Here is a 19,083-nt window from a genome sequence, read left to right as displayed (position 1 = left end):
AAATTGAATAATCCATAGAAAAAAAATCTATTTACTTTTGCCACTGTCAATAAAAGTATTTGTCAAATTTGGGTTTAATGGAAAGTTGCTCTCGATTTGCAAAGAAAATTACATCGTATAGTAATATTCTGTCTAAATACACTATATCATGATATAATTTCCATATTGCCCAGCTCAAATGCAAATATGTTTAGATTAAACATATTATAATTATCCCTATACCCATCATCGATCACTATGAAAGCAATAATACATGATTATTTTACAGAATATTTATGTATGAGGAAGGACAACCACCAAATACATCATCATTATTTAAAAAAAAATCCCATTACAGTAATGCCTCGAATATCGTGGCTTCACTACATCGCAGATTTTTTTTCTGGGATAATTTTTTTTTAATTAAATGTTTTTGTAAGTTCATAAAAAATGTGAAAATCCACGCTGAAGCACTGATGTAAAAAAAATATATATTATTATTAATATTATTTTTTAAATCGCGGCCATGTCTGGTCTACATTAACCGCGATAATCGAGGGATTACTGTATACTTCTATAATGCCAATAAAAGCATTCAATTCAGATGTTCCTCCTAATGTTTTGGCCCGGAAGTCACATGGAAGGTCAAAATAAACTGTGGCAGCCAAACTAGTGTTTATAAATCAAACTAAAGCACAAAGTAGTATTTTTAAAAATACAAAGGATGTAGACCAAGCAAAAACAACGCCATATTTTGCATGCGAGAAGGTCAAAAGTGAGTGTCTTACCTTGAGAAAAGGAATAACAAACGGTCTCAAGGGGAAATTGGTGGCCTCCTGAAGCCGTGAGTGAAACTCCTCGATGGTCACAGTTGAATTCTACCGAAAAAAATAATAACGAAAACATGAATTTATTTAACTGATGGCTGTCGAAAATATATATATTATTTCCTGCCAACTTACCACTAAAGCCAGCACCAAGTTGCGAACGCTATCGCCGATTTCCGGCGAGATGTCGTTGCCGAACTGCTGCAGCGTGGTCAGGAATCGCTTGAGCTTGCTCAGCTGCCGCGCGCCGCACGTGGCCGGCAACTGCTGGTTGGCCAGCGACGAGGACGAGGACGAAGAGGGTCCGTTGCTGTAGCGCTGCGGCGGCGAAGGCACCGCGCTCAGCGTCGGCGGCGAATGGTGATTCCCGTTGGTCACTGCTTGGCAAAAAAAAATGACGTTGGACGCCGACGTTCGGTTCCGCGTTGAGATTTTACGTGGCGGACGTACGTGCTGTGGTGGAAAAGGAAGCCAGGCGCGGGGCGCTGGGGTTGATGGAGGGCAGGGGGGGCATGATGATGGCGGCGGCGGCGCTGCTGCTGCTGCTACTGGGAGCTGATCTGGAATGAGTCTTAGCATCCACAGGAGAACCGGGCATGGCAGGGCTCGTCTTCTCCACAATGTCTGCAAGAAAGGAGGGAGGGGCTATGTTAGTTGTTGGCCTACAAGAGAATGCACTATTTTGCACCAATTGTAACTGGGAAAATAAAAATAAAAAATCAGTAATTGGATTGGATTGGATAACTTTATTCATCCCGTATTCGGGAAATTTCATTGTCACAGTAGCAAGAGGGTGAGAATACAGACACAGCAAAAGACAGACATTTTAGACATAAATAGATAGGTAATAAGTGGGTTAATAAATAAATACATGAATAAATATATAAATAAATAAGCGTGTTGCTGAAATATATATATATATATATATATATATATATATATATATATATATATATATATATACACATATACATATACACATATACATATATACATATATATATACATACATATATATACACATACACATATATAAGTATGTATATATGTGGAAATGATGCACTTTCAAGTTGTCAATCAGGATTTTGTGGAATTCCAGGCTATTCAACATGTCAGAGTAAAATTGATCCATTGACTAGATTGCAGTCCCTCAGAAAAAACACTAAAAATTGAGCTAGACTGAATTGATTAATATAGTTTTGTCTTGATTACCATATTTTCTAGCATATAAGCCCCTCCGCGGATAAGCCGCGCCCTTAAAATGGCGGAGTTTTAGATTTTCTCTTGTATAAGTCGCCCCCTGATTCACAATTTTCACCTCTGTATTTATGGTTTTAATAGGAAGTACAAATGTGTTACTTTGGAGGGAAAATATTAAGAAAAACAGCAACGTAAAAAATAAAAATAAAACCCAGCCTGGTGTTTCCTCTGGTGCATTATAAGCCTGAACAGTCGGGATGAAGAAATTAGAAATAAAATATGTACATCCATATATTTTTTTCCTAATCCTCTCAATGAATCAAAGCTCAAACCAAAGCACAATTGCCATACTTCAGAAACGAACATACCCAGAGAGTTAAAACCCAACAAAAAGCTTCTCACTCCTCGTCATAGGCATTAAACAGACCCCCCACCCCCCCAACCAATCAAAGAGCCAGATGTCTAAAGTTTAGCTCCTCGCTCCCCACTATTCAGATCACTAACAGAAGAAAATGTTAAAGAATGCTATTGTATACCTCAAAGAATGCCCCTTCATTGAGTACTGTGGCCAAGAAACGGATGGCGGAGGGGAGGGGGGTGAGTTGGTGACGGTGCGCCGCGAGAAAGAAAAGGGGGCCGGGACTATTTCACGCTTTACTAACAAGATCGCCAGAGCTTTTGAATGTTAAACGCAACTTTTCAATACGCCATCAACGCTGAATGAGACCACCAGATAAGGGAGCATGGTCCTTGTTTGAGTACCACCGGGAGGGAAGGGGGGGGGCGTCATTTATGCGGCATAAGGAGACCCCTTTGTGTCCACCAAGGCGGCGTGGCGCGCCCCCCTTTTTAACCCCCTCCCCGGGCACCGGCATCTCCATTTGGAGTGGATCAGACTTTTTTAAGTGCTTCAAGAAAGGACGATTAATAGACACGCAAGGCCCGGCGAGGTCGGAGTTCAGGGCCTTTTAAATACGGTTTCATGCTTTTTCAAAGTGGCCTCGCCATCAATGGCGCCCTTTATGTCTCTTTCACGGCCCATGAACTCTGCGCGGCCTCGTGCGACAGGTTCCCAAGTTTAGAAAGACGGGGGGCTTAAGTTTTGAGCGGCCGGAGGACCACAATGGAGGCAGAGTCGGGCTCTCATGAGGGTTTTAGGGATCGGAGACGCTAGAGGCCGGAACGGGATACGTTAGCCTGGAGTTGGAGTGGAGGAAACTTCATATTAGGTCAGAAGTTTATTTCATCTCAATTTTGGGAAATTTATTGGTTGCAGTAGCAAGACAGACACAGAAGACATTGTAGACCTAGTAAAAAAAAGTGGAGCCACACACAGGAAAACCACAAGGTTGGGTATCAAAGTATCGATCACAACAAATAGATTGAAAATGGGAAATTTGGATTTGAATCCCGTATTCAGGAAATTTCTTGGTTGCATTAGCAAGACAGACACAGAAGACATTGTAGAACTAGTGAAAAAAGTGGAGCCACACACAGGAAGTCCACAAGGTGGGGTATCAAAGTATCGCTCACAACAAATAGATTGAAAATGGGAAATTTGGATTTGATTTTTTGACTAGTTTAGTTGTCATTTTGTGGGGGGGTTTCTAAGCCAATTGGGGCTGCCGTTTCCGTTGTTGTTCTTGATGGTGAGGATACTCACAAAAATGGCTACTTCTTGGTTATTTGTGGGTGAGCCAAAATGAAATTTGGTAGGTATATTTTAGGAATGTATACGCATCAAACTTTAAAAAGGCAATTGGCTCATGAATTTATTGCAGACTTATTTTTGCCTGTAGGTGGAAGGTTAGCCAGTAGAGGGTATAAACAGTGTTCGGGTATGCTAACGATTAATCGGGGCTAGTGAGACGTTTAAGGAGCTGAAAAAATATTTTTTTCTTTGCTTTTTTCATTCATTTTTAAAAATTTCATTAAATAAAAGAACTATTAAAGTTATTTAAAGCTTTTCCCAAAGTATATAAAATAAAAATAATTATATACAAATTTGATAAAAAATGAATCAAAATTGTTGTCATTCATTTCTAAAAAAAATCATTAAAAAAAGATATTGAAATCTTTACCCAAAGTATTTAAAATAAAAATAATTATATACAAATTTGATTCATTTTCAATCATTCAAAAAAATAATGGCACCCTCGCAGCCAATAATCAAATAAATAAATAAAAAAATCCATGCCAACAGCTACAAAAAGCTACCAAACATGCAACATGTTGCCAATTATTATACATTGCTAGTTTTAGACTAAATCCTTTAAAGTCCTTGTATACCACCTTTTCCCCATTTACGTAAACAAACAGGTAAACACAGTCCATTTTGTCATTACGAGCATGACGGTACCTTTTAAATCTCTGACAATAAAAAACATCCACTGTAGACGATGTTTTCCAAAAATACGGATTCACCAGCTTCTGTTATCCGTAATCCCGAAGCCCCCCGGCCCCCCCACGTCGCCCATCTGTCACGCAACATCTTTGACTGTTCATCCTCCTCCTTCGACGACACACTGCGGCTTGGCTATCACGGCTCCACCTGTTCGCCAACACGGGGCGCAGGAAGGAGGGACGCACATATGCGGGTACGTACACCACGTATATCGACGCGGTGCCAGCGCACAGCAGGATGCGGATTTGGGCTCACACACACACACACATAGACAGACACACACTTGCGTATGGTCAGGAAATGAGACTGACATCTCAATAACACAATCAAGCGAGCATATGGCCTTGGTGTCAACACGGAGAAAAACCCAAACAACGCCTTGTCAAGATGGGTCGCGCTAGATAATCAGGCTGAATTCTAGATTTTTTTCAAAGTCAGCAAAGGTCTGGTTATCGACCCTCGCTAAAAGATTAGCTTAATAATTATTATGCTATGTGGGGGGTAGAAGTCATTTTTCGTGGTCAGATTAATCATGAAAACTAGAATTATTTATGGTTCTATTGTGGAAAGTAGGTACTTTATTTTGTATGCACAAGGTTAATTAACAGTAAACTAAAAAAATACTGTGATTAGAAAAATTGACAATCCTAAATGGGATTGGATATTGGATAACTTTATTCATCCCGTATTCGGGAAATTTCGTTGTCACAGTAGCAAGAGGGTGAGAATACAGACACAGAAAAGGCATTTTAGACATAAATAGATAGGTACTAAGTAAGTTAATAAATACATGAATTAATATATAAATAAATAAGCGTGTTGCATATATATATATATATATATATATATATATATATATATATATATATATATATATATATATATATATATATATATATATATATATATATATATATATATATACGGTAGGTCTTAACACTCAGCCATTTGTTTTGTTAAAGAGCCTGACTGCTGATGGGAGGAAGGATCCAAATATGAAATTAACAGCTGTGTACTTTAGTTAAATAAAAGCAACGTCTTTTTCTTGTATCTGTATCCGTTTTTTTTGCTACTGCAATCAAGATGGCGCCGCTCAAGTGGCAGCCGGTAGCGGTAGCGCCGTCGGCTCTAGCTCGTTTTGTGTCTTTTTTTCATAGCATGTTTTTCTAGGTGTACAATGTCTTCTGTGTCTTGTGTCTTGCTACTGCAACCAAGAAATTTCCCAAATAATGGATGAAATAAAGTTCTAACCTAACCTTAATTATTATAATTACTCAGACCCAAACCCTTTCAAGGTTATTTTCTCTTTGATATCTAGGTTATAATTTGGCTTCAAATGAGTGTTAAAAATATATATATATATATATATATATATATATTTTACATGATGTAGTTTCTGAGAAAAATGATTTTATGATTATAAATAATGATTATTTAAATTATAAGTGCACGCCAGGCCCATGTAGTCCAACATTTAATATTGTAGTCATATTGTACACAACCAAAAAATGTGCCAGGTCAAAAGAGGTTAATTTGGGAAAATAGGATTTATTTTTTTATTACTATGAGCCTAAATTAACTTATTAGTACATACAATTCAACTTCGACATCTTAAAAAATTACAATTTACAATGACAATAATTCAAATGATGTTAAATTAAATTATCATCAGATTGTGCAATATTTGAGAATTTACCTTGCCAGGATCTGACTTTTTATATTTTTATATTACTTATTTATATATTTTTTTTTACTGGGAAAACGCACTTTGTGGAGTAGCACCACTAATTTTGTTATATGCAGCTGTTTTATAATGACAATAAAGGCTTTTGATTTTGATTTTAATTGATTTATAAAAGTACATCTCGCACCAATTTTGCATTGTTTACTATGACATTTTTCCTTTTTGGGTATTTTTTAAGACAAAAGTCAAGTTAAAAGTCTTCCTTCGTTTGACATTTAACATCAGGTTACCTGGGATTAGCGTGTCCTAACAATTGTTACCATAGCAACCCAAAGGGAACGCACATCTGTCCCCTGGTTGCTAGCCAGGTGCTTCTCGTTTGTTCGGCTTCAGGTGACGCAGTTGCGCATTAAAACATGGCATTGATGGCTGATGAGTGCAAACAAGGCGGAAAAAAAAAAAAACAATCCCATCACTGCCGAGCTGCCGACGAGCGACCGCTCCATTTAATGCGAAGTGAGTAGAACGCCAGATAAGCGACGCATAATGAGACGTGTAAATATAGTATGTGCGTGGTGGTTTATCACGCAGATGTTTTCACTCAAAAGTTGACGTCCAATGGTCGTTGCTATCTCTTTAAGGCCGTTTGAGGATGAGGTGCGAAGAGATGTTATGCAGGCCGCAATCATTTATCAGTGACACACTTCATAACCATTGGGGGGCTCGCGGACACTTGGTTTCATATCAAAACTGTCCGGAAAACACATTTGGGTTGAGTAGTTGTCTTCGAACCCAAAGGAATGGGTTCAATGCCTTTCCTTGGTGAATAGCCACATTCAAAAATGTATTAAATGTATTCATTGTATTTATTATTATTATTATTTTTTGGAATATTTCCATTTTAAATTATATATTTTTTAATTCTTTTAAATAGATTTTTCCAATTCATTGATATTTACTTCATGTAAATATAGTCATAAATAAGTGTAAAATTGTTATATTTTGTTGTAATATCAATTTATTTTTCTGTTCGGAAGCCTGGCGCTTCGCCAGGCTTTTCTATTCATTGTATTTATTTAGATTTTTTAAACTGTTTTTTTTATTTGGAATATTTCCATTTTAAATGATATATTTTTAGATTTTTAAACATTTTTTCCAATTCATTGAAAAGTACTTCATGTAAATTCAGTCATAATACATGTAAAATTGTCATATTGTAATGTAATATTAATTTTTTTCTGTCCAAACGTGTGCTTAGGGTGATTTTCTATTCAGTGTATTTATTAATTTAGATTTTGTAAACTTTTTTTAAAAAATTTGGAATATTTCCATTTTAAATAATATTTTTTTCATTTTTTTAAAATACATTTTTCCAATTCATTGAAATTTACTTCATGTAAATTTAGTCATAAAGTGTAAAATTCTCATACTTAGTTGTAATATCAATTCATTTTTATGTCCAAAAGTGTGCTTACGGTGGTTTAGAAGCCTGGCGGTTTGCCAGGCTTTTCTTAAAGTTAAAACAGCACTTTATAAAAAATAAAATTCTACATTATTAACCCATTTTAATATCTTATGTCTTATATTATTACCTTAGCTGGAACAAAAAATGCTATTTCCAATGTAGACGAATCAGTGGTTTGAGCCTTAAAAAAAGTCAAGACATTATTGAAAATTTGCTCAAAAGTAGCATTAACAACCCGTGTCTCCTTTCCCAGAAAGGCGACACCACAAACATCCCAAAAAGTGTTTGAAAACATCCCACCCGACCCACCAGTAAAGTGTCAGTGAAGGTTAGGAGCACAACAACCCGACACCGAGAACAGCACGTGCTGTGGAGTAGAACTGCTTGGCGATTCCTCCATTGACAACACGTGTGTGTGTGTGTTTGCGTGGTTTTTGTGCGTGTAGGTCAAGAGGGAGCACACGACAGAGGAACAGATGTGCGTTGCATTGTGGCGCTTGTGCATGGACGGACGGGGACCAGGTGCGCCCTTTGTCTACTTGGCATTAAAGTCCACTCGCTCGCATTCAGTCGCTCTGCTTCCTCGCGACAACCGGCCCCCCATTCCCCCCCTTTCCACAGAAGACCCTCCCATCCTTACATGTGCTCCCAATCGCTCACTAAAATGAAAACGGGATGTGGGGGGTTACAACTCGTTCCTGGTCTTCTTCCCCCCCCCCCCTCCATGTCTCCCTTCACAGGTGACTGTTGGAGGTCCCAGCTGGCTAAAGCTTTGGCCCATTAGATCCAGATTGTACAGTCCAACAGTTCATCGGGGACACGATGAGACTGTTGATTGCTCATGATCCACTTTGGTCATTTTTACGGAGTTCCCCTATAACGATACTTCATAGCAGGACTGGGAAAACTGGTGCGCACTGATAGTAAACACACAATATCACTTCACTCTTAACTACCGAATGTTCTCGCATATTAGTCGCCTCCGCGTATAAGCCGCACCCTTAAAATTGCTGAATTTTACAATTTCTCTCGTATAAGCCGCCCCCTGATGCACAATTTTCACCTCCATATTCGTGGTTTTAATAGGGGGTACAAATGTGTTACTTTGAAGGGAATATCTTGAGAAAAATCTATATTTCTGCTGGATTGCACATTCGGAAAGTGTGTTGCCTGCACGTAGACTAATTCAAAAAGGAAGTCACGTGGGCAGTACAACCAGGAACTGTCCGTAGTGGTCTAGTTTGTCATCTCTAGGCAAGTTTTTTCACGTTTTATGCAAGATACGTTTTTTTTCCCTTGAATTTTATTCATAGACGTCAAAATAAATTTTGTTAAGTGTTTTATCTGTTGATATTTTCTCTATTTTGAAATAAATGACATTATCGGCCGCATTGTCTTGCATTATGGCGTTTTGTCCTCGTCACTTTGCATGTCAAGTCTAATTTGTGCGCATATAAGCCGTACCCTCGATTCAGTCATCATTTTTTAAGCGACAAATATGCGAGAAAATACGGTAATTTCATAGTATTCAAATCATTGCCTGTCACTGAAGACAGTCAACATTAAACTCATTTAAACTTGAAAGACTGGTTTTAAAGACTCATCTTTCAGTGGCAGCGACGGCGCCAAATGTCCAATCCATTTTAACTGGGAGGGCTGACAGTGATCAGTCGCTACCAGATCAAAACAGTTGGACGTTAAGCATCATCAATGGCAGCCAATTTCTAAAATAAGCGGATTAACAATCAACATTATTACCCCGTTCCCTTTAAAGGTTGTTCTTTTTTTTAGATTTGGGAACAATATGGGTCTTATAGACAAACAAACATTTATATTTAGGTTTATATGCAATATATTTAGAAAATGCATGAATTTATTTGGAATGCGGATGATGACGAAGTAACCGGAGGAAATAAAAAAACAAGTAAGTCTGGCGAGAACATTCAATCTTGAAATTGGAACCCAGAATTATCCCAAGTGTGAGGCAGATGTAACAACTTTCTCGCAGCCCTCCCATTATTTCCATTGACACACTGACATTTTGATCGATTTAATAACAGTGTCAAGTTTCTTCTCCGTATTACGGATACTTCCAACAGCAGAGACCCACTCTTGGAAAACCTAGAAACTGTCACGCACACGTGTTAAAAACGAATACACTGTTTAGAAACTATGTTTGACAACCGACCTAGTCACAAAGATCCTATTCCATCCAATCACCCACCTAAACTGGGACAATAGTCAAATATGCAGATGCCAACTTACTTCACAAAATCTTCCAACACAAAGCTCCACCTCCACTGCAAGATTTTTTACAAAAAACAACAACACATCAACAATTGCTGGCTCTAGAGGTGACTGTGTAATTCCCTTCAAAAAGAGTGCTAAATTAGCCATAGCAACTTCTCTACTTGCAACTCAATACAAATTAACATACGTCAACTCCCGTCTCTGAACCTCTTGGCCAATCATCTCAAAGCCTGGCTATTAGAAAAACTAAATTACGATCACAACGCTGTCTAAAACTATGCTACGTAGGCATCTGACTGTCTAGTATGTGTCATCGTTTATCTTCAACCTACACGAGGGACTAAAGATGGAAATTAGCCCTCGGCTACAATCTTACATATTACATATACACATTCATTAACAAGAATATAAATATGTTCATTAATATGTGCTGTTCCTTGTTAAATAAATCAAACTCAAACTTTTTTGGGGTTCTGTGAAGCCAACTGAGTTTAATTATGATTTTAGCCTGTATAAAACTTACAGATCCAGGTCAAATTTGCCATGAATGAGCTGCCAATTGCTGCCGACCCTATTTCAGGAGTTCCCTTGTCGTATTTCCGGAGTTTATCCGATAAAATTGATATGCGTTGAAGTCGCACAAGACGAATCATTCACTCGGATGATTCACAATGCACTCTTGTAACCGAATTCTTCCGCTTTACAGTTCAGTTAAACGAAGATGGTGTGAATTTTGAGGCATTTAAATTGGAAATTTGGCACTTTTCTGAAATGGTTGCTTCAAAAAAAAAAAAAAGTGACAATTTTTGGGGATTCCTGGAGTTTAGGGAGGTTGTCCGGAGTCTGCATTGCATTTCCGGGTAAACTCCTGAAATTCCGGAGTAGTTGGCAGCTCTGCATGAATATAGATATGTTCATTAATATGTGTTGTCCCTTATTAAATCAACCAAACTCACAAAGCACTTTTTGTAGAAGGTAAGGGAACGTTGATTCGCTTCGAGACTGAAGAAGGTTTGTTGGTTAGGTGTGAGCAGATGGAACGCAAAGGGGAGGAGCTAAGGAACAAGGTTAGAAAATACTGTTTTCATTGGGTTTCATCAGAAAGACAATCATGGCTGTCAGACTCCAAGCCAGGCTGTTTTTCTTGGCTGGGGCCATTGCCTCACCGCGCCATCGACTACATATTTGGCCCGAGCCCAATGTCAACATGGCGCTCGGGGAGGGCTAAGCGCCGGCGTTTGCGGCCCATATATCCAAAAGGTGAGAAAAGTATATAGAGCATGTGTGTCAAAGTGGCGGCTCGGGGGCCAAATCTGGGCCGCCGCATCATTTTGTGTGGCCCGGGAAAGTAAATCGTGAGTGCTGACTTTCTGTTTTAGGATCAAATGAAAATGAAGAGTATTGATGTATATTATATTTCCTGATTTTCCCCCTTTTAAATCAATAATTGTAATTTTTTTAATCAATTTTTTCTGTGTTTTTAGTTCAAAAATAATTTTGTAAAATCTAAAAATATATACAAATATTTTCTATTTTCCACTTTAATATGGAACATAATGATTAAGAGATTTTCCCTTACTAAGAAAAAAAGCTCAAATAAACAAGTTTTTAGATCTATAAAAGACGGAATATTCAGTTTTTTTAATCCATTTATAAAAAAAAAACCAATCAAAATATTATATCTAAAATGGTCCGGCCCACATGAAATCAAGTTGACGTTAATGCGGCTCGCGAACCAACCCGAGTCTGACACCCTTGCACTACACCAATGCGTCAAAGTGGCAGCCCGGGGGCCAAATCTGGCCCACCGCATCATTTTGTGCGGCCCGAGAAAGTAAATCATGAGTGCCGACTTTCTGTTTTAGGAACAAATTAAAATCAAGAGTACAGATGTATATTAAATTTCCCGATTTTCTACCTTTTAAATCAATATTTGTAATTTTTTAATCTTTTTTTTGTGTTTTTAGTTCAAAAAACATTTAGTAAAATCTAAAAATATATATATAAAAAAGCTAAAATAAACATTGTTTTAGATCTATAAAAAACTAAATATTCAGGGCTTTTAATCCAGTTCTTTTAATTCATTTATTTAAAAAAATCTGAATATTATATCTAAAAAGGTCTGGCCCACGTGAAATCAAGTTGACGTTAAAGCGGCCCGCGAACCAACCCGAGTCTGACACCCCTGATCTAGAGGGTAAGAAATCAAAGACGATAAAAAAGACAAATCCGAGGTGAAGGACGAGGAGTGGAGATAAGAAGAAAAAAAGTGACGGTTTGACTTCCACGTGAGAAAGCGCAGATGGAGAAGAAGCCCCGGTGTAACCTCGCCGCTCGCTCGGTGGGATGATTAGAAAAACACAGCTGTAATGCGGCGTGCCGCGTATTGTGGAAAGAAAAGGAACCTGGGGATGGAATTGTACTTAGTGGGAGAGGAACTGCGAGAGGCCGCTGGCGAGGGACGCAGACGGTATCCATTAAAAACTGGGGGGGGAAAAAAAGGGGGAGTTAAAGAAGGAAAGTGATGTCGTTCTGGAAGCCAAAGAGGATTGCGTGGTGTTGCCAATGTGGTCGGGCAGTGGGGGAGAAAACCCGAATGGAGATGGTGGACACCAGACTTTTGTGAGCCAGGGTCGTGTAAAAGATAATGAAGTCGGTCGGGAATAGTTGTCGACAGTTTCTCGGTTCCAGGGACTGCTTTGGCAAAGGGGAACTCTTGTGGTTTTTAGCTGATGGAGTCAAATGTGCAGATTAGTTTAGCTAAAGTGACAGCAGGGAGTACAAACCAAAAATCCTGGTTCAGACATGTAGGGATTTCATTTTTTTGTTTAAAGACTGGTTATGATGATTTCGAAGGGACTGGATTTGTGGTGGTGGTGGTGGTGGCAACCGTCAGTTTGGAATTTGGGACTGTGGGAAAATATTTGTGCTTTTGACCAGGAAAATAGTAGAAACTTGCGATGTCCATATGTAAACGATTTTGATGGTGGTGACGTTGCCATGATCCGTTTTAGTGTTCTACCCGTTTTTAATGAAGGATTAAACCAATCCTGACTGCCAATCTAGTGAATACTGTGGGTTTAAGAAATTACTACTGAGGACATTTAAACAAGGGTAGTCAGCAAACCTGATTGCCACATCGCTAAATCCCAAATTCAAACTGTGGTTGGCGAGGCAGGAGAATAAGATCATCACCATCACATCAGTCGCCCGTTTTACAGTTGTTTACTGTAAAGAAAAAGTAAAAATGGAGCTCACAGGTCTCACAAAGCACGGAGAAATAGATTTAGGGATAGTTTTTTTCCCATAGCTATCAGGACTCTGAACTTACGTTAGCACGACACACAATCCCTCCTGTGCAATAACTTCCAGGTGTGCAATAACAATGTGCAATATCTTAGATTGTGCAATGTTTTAGAATTTACCTTGCCAGGATGTGACTTTTTATATTTTTATATTACTTATGTTTATTTTACTGGGAAAACGCACTTTGTGGAGTAGCACCACCAATTTTGTGACTTTTTATATTTTTATATGGCTTATTTATGTTTATTTTACTGGGGAAACACACTTTATGGAGTAGCACCACCAATTTTGTGACTATCTTAGATTGTGCAATATTTTAGAATTTACCTTGCCAGAATGTGACTTTTTATATTTTTAGATTACTTATGTTTTTTTCACATGGGAAAACGCACTTTGTGGAGTACCAATTTTGTGACTTATTATATTTTTATATTACTTATTTATGTTTATTTTACTGGGGAAAACACACTTTGTGGAGTACCGCCACCAATTTCGTAACTTTTTATATTTTTAATATTACTTATTTATGTTTATTTTACCGGGAAAACACACTTTGTGGAGTAGCACCATCAATTTCGTGAATTCTTATATTTTTATATTACTTGTGTTTATTTTACTGGGAAAACGCATTATGTGGAGTAGCACCCCCAATTTCGTGACTTTTTATATTTATATATTACTTATTTATGTTTATTTTACCGGGAAAACACACTTTGCAGAGTAGCACCACCAATTTCATTATACACATCTGTGTATGATAACAATAAAGGCTGTTTATTTTTATTTTTTAGCTCTTATCACAGTAGATTTTTGTTAATCTGACGTCGGGTGAATGCTTGAAAATGACATCCTCAGAGGACGAGTGCTATAAAGATGGATGAAATCGAGTTAAAGCTACAAACTCAATCAGGCGACCAATCAATTTGAGGTCTGTCAGCAACAATCTAATCATAGATATTTGCTTTGTGGTTTGGGATGGCAGCAATGGCAGAAAAACAACAGCATTTTGTGTGTGTGTGTTGGCCACACATACCAAGTGTTGTCTATAGTGCCTTTGCCGCATGCACACACGCACACCTGTGAAATGGCCAGCAGACACCCACACAAGTAACAACTGTGACATAACGGGAACAATTCAAAGCTGCCAATCTAGCTCGCAAACACACAATGAAGATAATGGATTAACTGCCTATCTGGTTACAAGCCTTCTCACCTCTCCATAGCTAATTACTTCTCCTGCCAATCCTTTATTTCTCCGATCATGGCATCCCACCCTGGAAACGTAACAGCGGGGAAATTAACTTGGCGTGTTTTTTCCGGTGCACGGAGCCAGAAAATCCAGCTGAACGTATATCAAAATTCCAAACACGTACAGGTAAAAATTTTCGGTCATAAAGCATAACGGAAAACGTAGCGCGATGACCTAGATAGAGCGACTCGTCAAGGGACCGCCGAGTCCCAGAATCGTGACCTGAGCAGATGTCGCCGTCGCCACGTGGTTCGCTCCGAAGATGTTTACCCAAAAACTGTGGTGACCCACTTTTCCGTAATCCCACGACCTCCGATTTCTTCTTTGACATTAATCCGGGGCAACAATTCCGGACAGAAGTGTCCCGCTTGGAGGAGGCGGGGGTGGTGGTGAATGAAAAAAAAAATGGCGGAATTGAGGCCACGCTTTAGGTAACGTAGCCCCTCGCCCGACAGACGGGTGGGCGAGCCGAGCCCAGCTGTACGCCGCTGGGAAAGACAGATAAGTGAAACAAAGAGGCCAGCTGTGCGCTGGAAAATTCGGGGGGAAATACATCTGCGGAGGATGAGCATTGAACGTTGGGATTTGTGTGCGTGGATGTTATCTTCGTACGCGCACGTTGTGTGTTATTCCCCGTGTACGGCTACAATGCGACCCTTTGTCCGTTTTAAGTCTTCTTTTTTTGGGGAAGTAAAATAAAGGTGACTGAGATAGACTGATTTAGACAGTTGCTGCACCCACACACGTGCAAACACACCCTGCCGGATTTAGATTAGTGAGAGTGCAGGTGTGTCAATCACACAAATCTAGCAGAGACGGTTGGCGGACAGTTAGCTTTCGTTTGTAGCAACGTTAGCACGGAGGTTAAAGTCGTCAAGGTTTTAGCAGAACCTGGACAAGACATGGTAAGTGATGCATACCTGGCAACCTTGGCCAATTGCTACCCTTATTCATGATTGCAATTCCCCTTATTGAGCGATAAAACAATCAAATCAAAAGCCTTTATTGTCATCATACACAGCTGCGTATAACGAAATTGGTGGTGCTACTCTGCAAAGTGCGTTTTCCCAGTAAAAATAACATAAATAAGTAATATAAAAATATAAAAAGTCACAGCAAAGAGATGCTCCACCCGTGCGCGCCGCCATCTTGGGTCATCATAATAATATTTACTCACATAGGGCGCACTTAAGTCTAAAATGTTCTCCAAAGTGGACCGGGTGCCCAATCAGTATGCACTAAATTCAAGATTTTGTAGATGTCGTTGTATGACGCTGACAGCTTGACTGTTTGGGTACATTGCTTGCTGACACGCTATATTTATATAGTGAAACAGCGAAAGTGACTGACCTTTTCGGATGGGGAAGACGACATCGGTTTTACAAAAAGCGTACTTTAATTTTTTTTTTTTTTTAAATCTGCGCACACAATTTGAAATGATCAGAAAATGCATAAAATACGGGAAAAATTTATACATTGAGACAGGATTCTGTAGATGTCGTTGTATGACTCTTACAGCTTGACTGTTTGGGTACATTGCTTGCTAACACGCTATATTTCTATAGTGAAAAGGGTGAATGCTCATATCATGCTTAAAACATGACGATATTAGCAGTCGACGATGACATTTTAGTGCCGAAATGTGTAAAGCGAGATGGGTTTTACAAAAAACAAGCTTTAAAAAACCCGTACAAAAGTTGTTACATGGCGTACATAATTTGAAATGATAAAAAAACCATAATACACAGGGAAAATGTGTCAGGTCTGTAAAAACAGCTTCAAAAACTGATACAGTATGAACAAGGAATTGCAAAGCGACTTTGTCATCTTATCTTACAATCTTATCTTACAAAATGTATAAGTCGGCAGGTATACTCACATTGTCACGTATATAAACAAATATCAGTGGGCAGGATGGCTTATATTTTTAGTGATTGACTTATCCCCTAAAATAAATATAATCGTCTTTTTCATCATTTTTTTTTTTTCATTTTTGATGTTCGCGGATGATTAACAAACCCCTGAGCATGATCGCTATTCTGAGAACCAAATCACCAAGCGGGTTGACCCCACAAGGATTTGCGACACAAACCATCTGGTGCATTGGGGTTAATCGGTCGCCATGCCGATCAAGAAAAGTTGATCGTTTTTAAGACGTCTGGAGCGTAGCAGAGCTAATTAGACGCGTCCTCGTGAGAAGGCCTGCGGCTACACTTGATAAATGCTAATCATTTTCTCTGTTAAAAAAAAAACAGCACGTGATCTGATGGCAAAACAAACCCAAATTCGATGTCCACGACGCCATCTTCGCGAAGCCACCGCCAAGTACGACACGACAAGGACATTTTCCCGGCAAGCCAGCATTTTTTTCCCCCACGCCCACCCTCCAATCAGCATCCCCGGGGGTCAGATATCACAGCCCTCGCCACTGGAACTAATAGAGAACTTCCTGCATCCTCGTTTTTAAAGCAGCTGCTCCAAAAAGGAGATTGTGCTGACGAATGGGGGGTGATGTGAAGATCAGCTCTTTTGATAATAGGGGAGGTTTTGCGGTAGGTTGTGTTTTTTAGTGGGGAACTTAGCCTCGGGTAAAGTGGGAAAGAAACGCCAACAAGATGGGACAATAGGACACCTGCAAAGCGGAATGGCAACCTCGTAAAATAGCGACAACAGAGGGACGGTAAACAAAACAGCAAACTCAATCATTAACATCTATTCATGTGTTTTCTATAGACGGAGTCTATTCCAGCTGACTTTTTTTTTGTATGTCCATACAAACTCGCAGTTTGGACCTCTAACATCATTCTAAAAAGAATATTTTTTTAGATTATTTAGTAAAAAATAAAGGGCTTTTGAAATTGTCCTATCCCAATTTTGTTTGCTAATCTTTTTGGAAAACTTGGTTTTTATGATGGGTTTTTCTCGGTAGTTTTTATACAACAGTGTTAATAGCATTTTGTTAGCGGGGGCTCCAAAACTTAAATATATGAACTATTTCAGTAAACAATATTTACAATTTTCTTTGTTGTGTCAGTAGTCAACAAGATATTGATTAGCTGAATGGTTTAGCACAAGGGTGTCGTACTCTGGTTGGTTCGCGGGCCGCGTTAACGTCAACTCAATCTCATGTGGGCCGGACCATTTTAGATATAATATTTACATTTTCTTTTATAAATGGATTAAAAGAACTGGATTAAAAGCCCTGAATATTCAGTTTTTTATAGATCTAAAACAATGTTTATTTTAGCTTCTAAAAAATATATATTTTTAGATTTTACAAAATGATTTTTGAACTAAAAACAGAAAAAAATGATTAAAAATGTACACTTCTTGATTTAAAAAGGGAGAAAATCAGGAAATTTAATATACATCTATACTCGGCAGTCGGCACTCATGATTTACTTTCCCGGGCCAAACAAAATGATGCGGCGGGCCAAATTTGCCCCCCGGGCCGCCACTTTGACACATGTGGTTTAGCATGAAACTGAAAAACTGAAGGACGCCATTCTAAAGGACTGGAATCAAGACACTGTTACGAATGGTGCGTCATTGGAGGTAATTGGACCCAAATGCAGGGAAGCAATCACAGGGACACGGAGTTGCTCTAACAAAACTTGAATTATTTAAGGAAACTTCAGAAGATAACAAGGACTTATACTCAAATCTCAAACCCAAACCTAATAGAAGACATAGGCAAACGAGGAACAATAACATTACTATTATACCTGTCAGGTAGAGTAACAAGGCAGACGATCCGACCAGGACTCAAACACACACGGGGTTTAATAGACATGGGGCTGATTACAATTAAGAACACCTGGGTAACACAAAAGGGAGAAAGCAGGGGCGGAGAAAAAACAGGTGAACACAATGGGCAATCACTCTGACAGGACACAGTTGGAAAAAAAACATAACAAAACCAACCAAAACCCCAACTAATCCCAACGAGCGCCTTGCAAATGTGACGCTATTGCGTGATGGATTGGGCTTGTCCTGCCTTTCCGTGCATCATCACACGCCGTCGTGTGCTGTCAGCAGTCTGACACTGGCCAGCGAACCAGACGGGGGTCTCTGTTTGGGCCGACAGTTGGTCGCTCCCATCTCCCCGCGGAAAAGGCCCGACGTGACGCTAGCCAGGTCCCTTCTGTGTTTTCCCTATCTAACCCCCAACCAACACACACACACACATACATGACCTCCTCCTAGTAACCACAACTTGAAATCCTTTGCCGTCATCCAGAAACATTTTGGTTGCGGAACAGCTTGGACGCGCAAGTTTCGACAAAGCGGATTCCCTGCTTGGTCTTGCGTCCATATGTCCTGGAGATCACACACCAGATGCGCACGTGTCTTCTACCCCTGGATTACTTTCTTGGGTTCTGCTTGCCACGTGGAAAATAAAAGTGATGACTATTGGGAGGACATGACAGCCGAGGGGAGTGAAAGCGTTTTTTAGCGCTTTTATTTATTTATTTCCCACATGACATCCATCAAGAGGGTTGGGTGAAGGTGTTTGATTTGGGGGAAGGAGGACTGTGAAAGGGGAATAAAGGGCTTGTTATGGCATTTTTGGGGGAATTTGAGTTCACTTTTTGTGGAATCTTGACTTTAAAATGTATATGTAAAGTTACTTTTGCCATTGAAAGACATCACATCAGTTTTAACTGGGATTGGTTGGCATTAAATGATTGTTTCACAATAATTGGCAGGGAGAGCGAA

At 39.2% G+C, this 19,083-nt stretch overlaps 1 protein-coding gene across 4 annotated transcripts in view; it reads right to left on the bottom strand.

Annotated features, from left to right (window-relative positions):
* The window catches only part of cbfa2t2 (CBFA2/RUNX1 partner transcriptional co-repressor 2), a 68,989-nt gene that overhangs the window by 12,957 nt on the left and 36,949 nt on the right, over positions 1-19,083 (bottom strand). For 2 of the 4 annotated variants that reach the window (XM_077603485.1, XM_077603484.1), the window contains 3 exons: positions 1,257-1,430; positions 942-1,183; positions 768-857 (listed from right to left, as the gene is read on the bottom strand). In XM_077603485.1, coding sequence (XP_077459611.1) covers positions 768-857; positions 942-1,183; positions 1,257-1,404 — 480 coding nt within the window. In that variant the 5' untranslated portion in view covers positions 1,405-1,430. Of the gene's footprint in view, positions 1-767; positions 858-941; positions 1,184-1,256; positions 1,431-14,328; positions 14,479-18,089; positions 18,290-19,083 lie in introns of those variants that run through there. The other 2 variants (XM_077603487.1, XM_077603486.1) reach the window with 2 other exon arrangements.

Source organism: Stigmatopora argus, chromosome 6 (assembly GCF_051989625.1).
Source record: "Stigmatopora argus isolate UIUO_Sarg chromosome 6, RoL_Sarg_1.0, whole genome shotgun sequence".
In the NCBI taxonomy this organism is placed as follows: Eukaryota; Metazoa; Chordata; class Actinopteri; order Syngnathiformes; family Syngnathidae; genus Stigmatopora; species Stigmatopora argus.
Note: the sequence above shows the minus strand (reverse complement) of the source record. Positions and strands in the feature narration are given on the sequence as shown.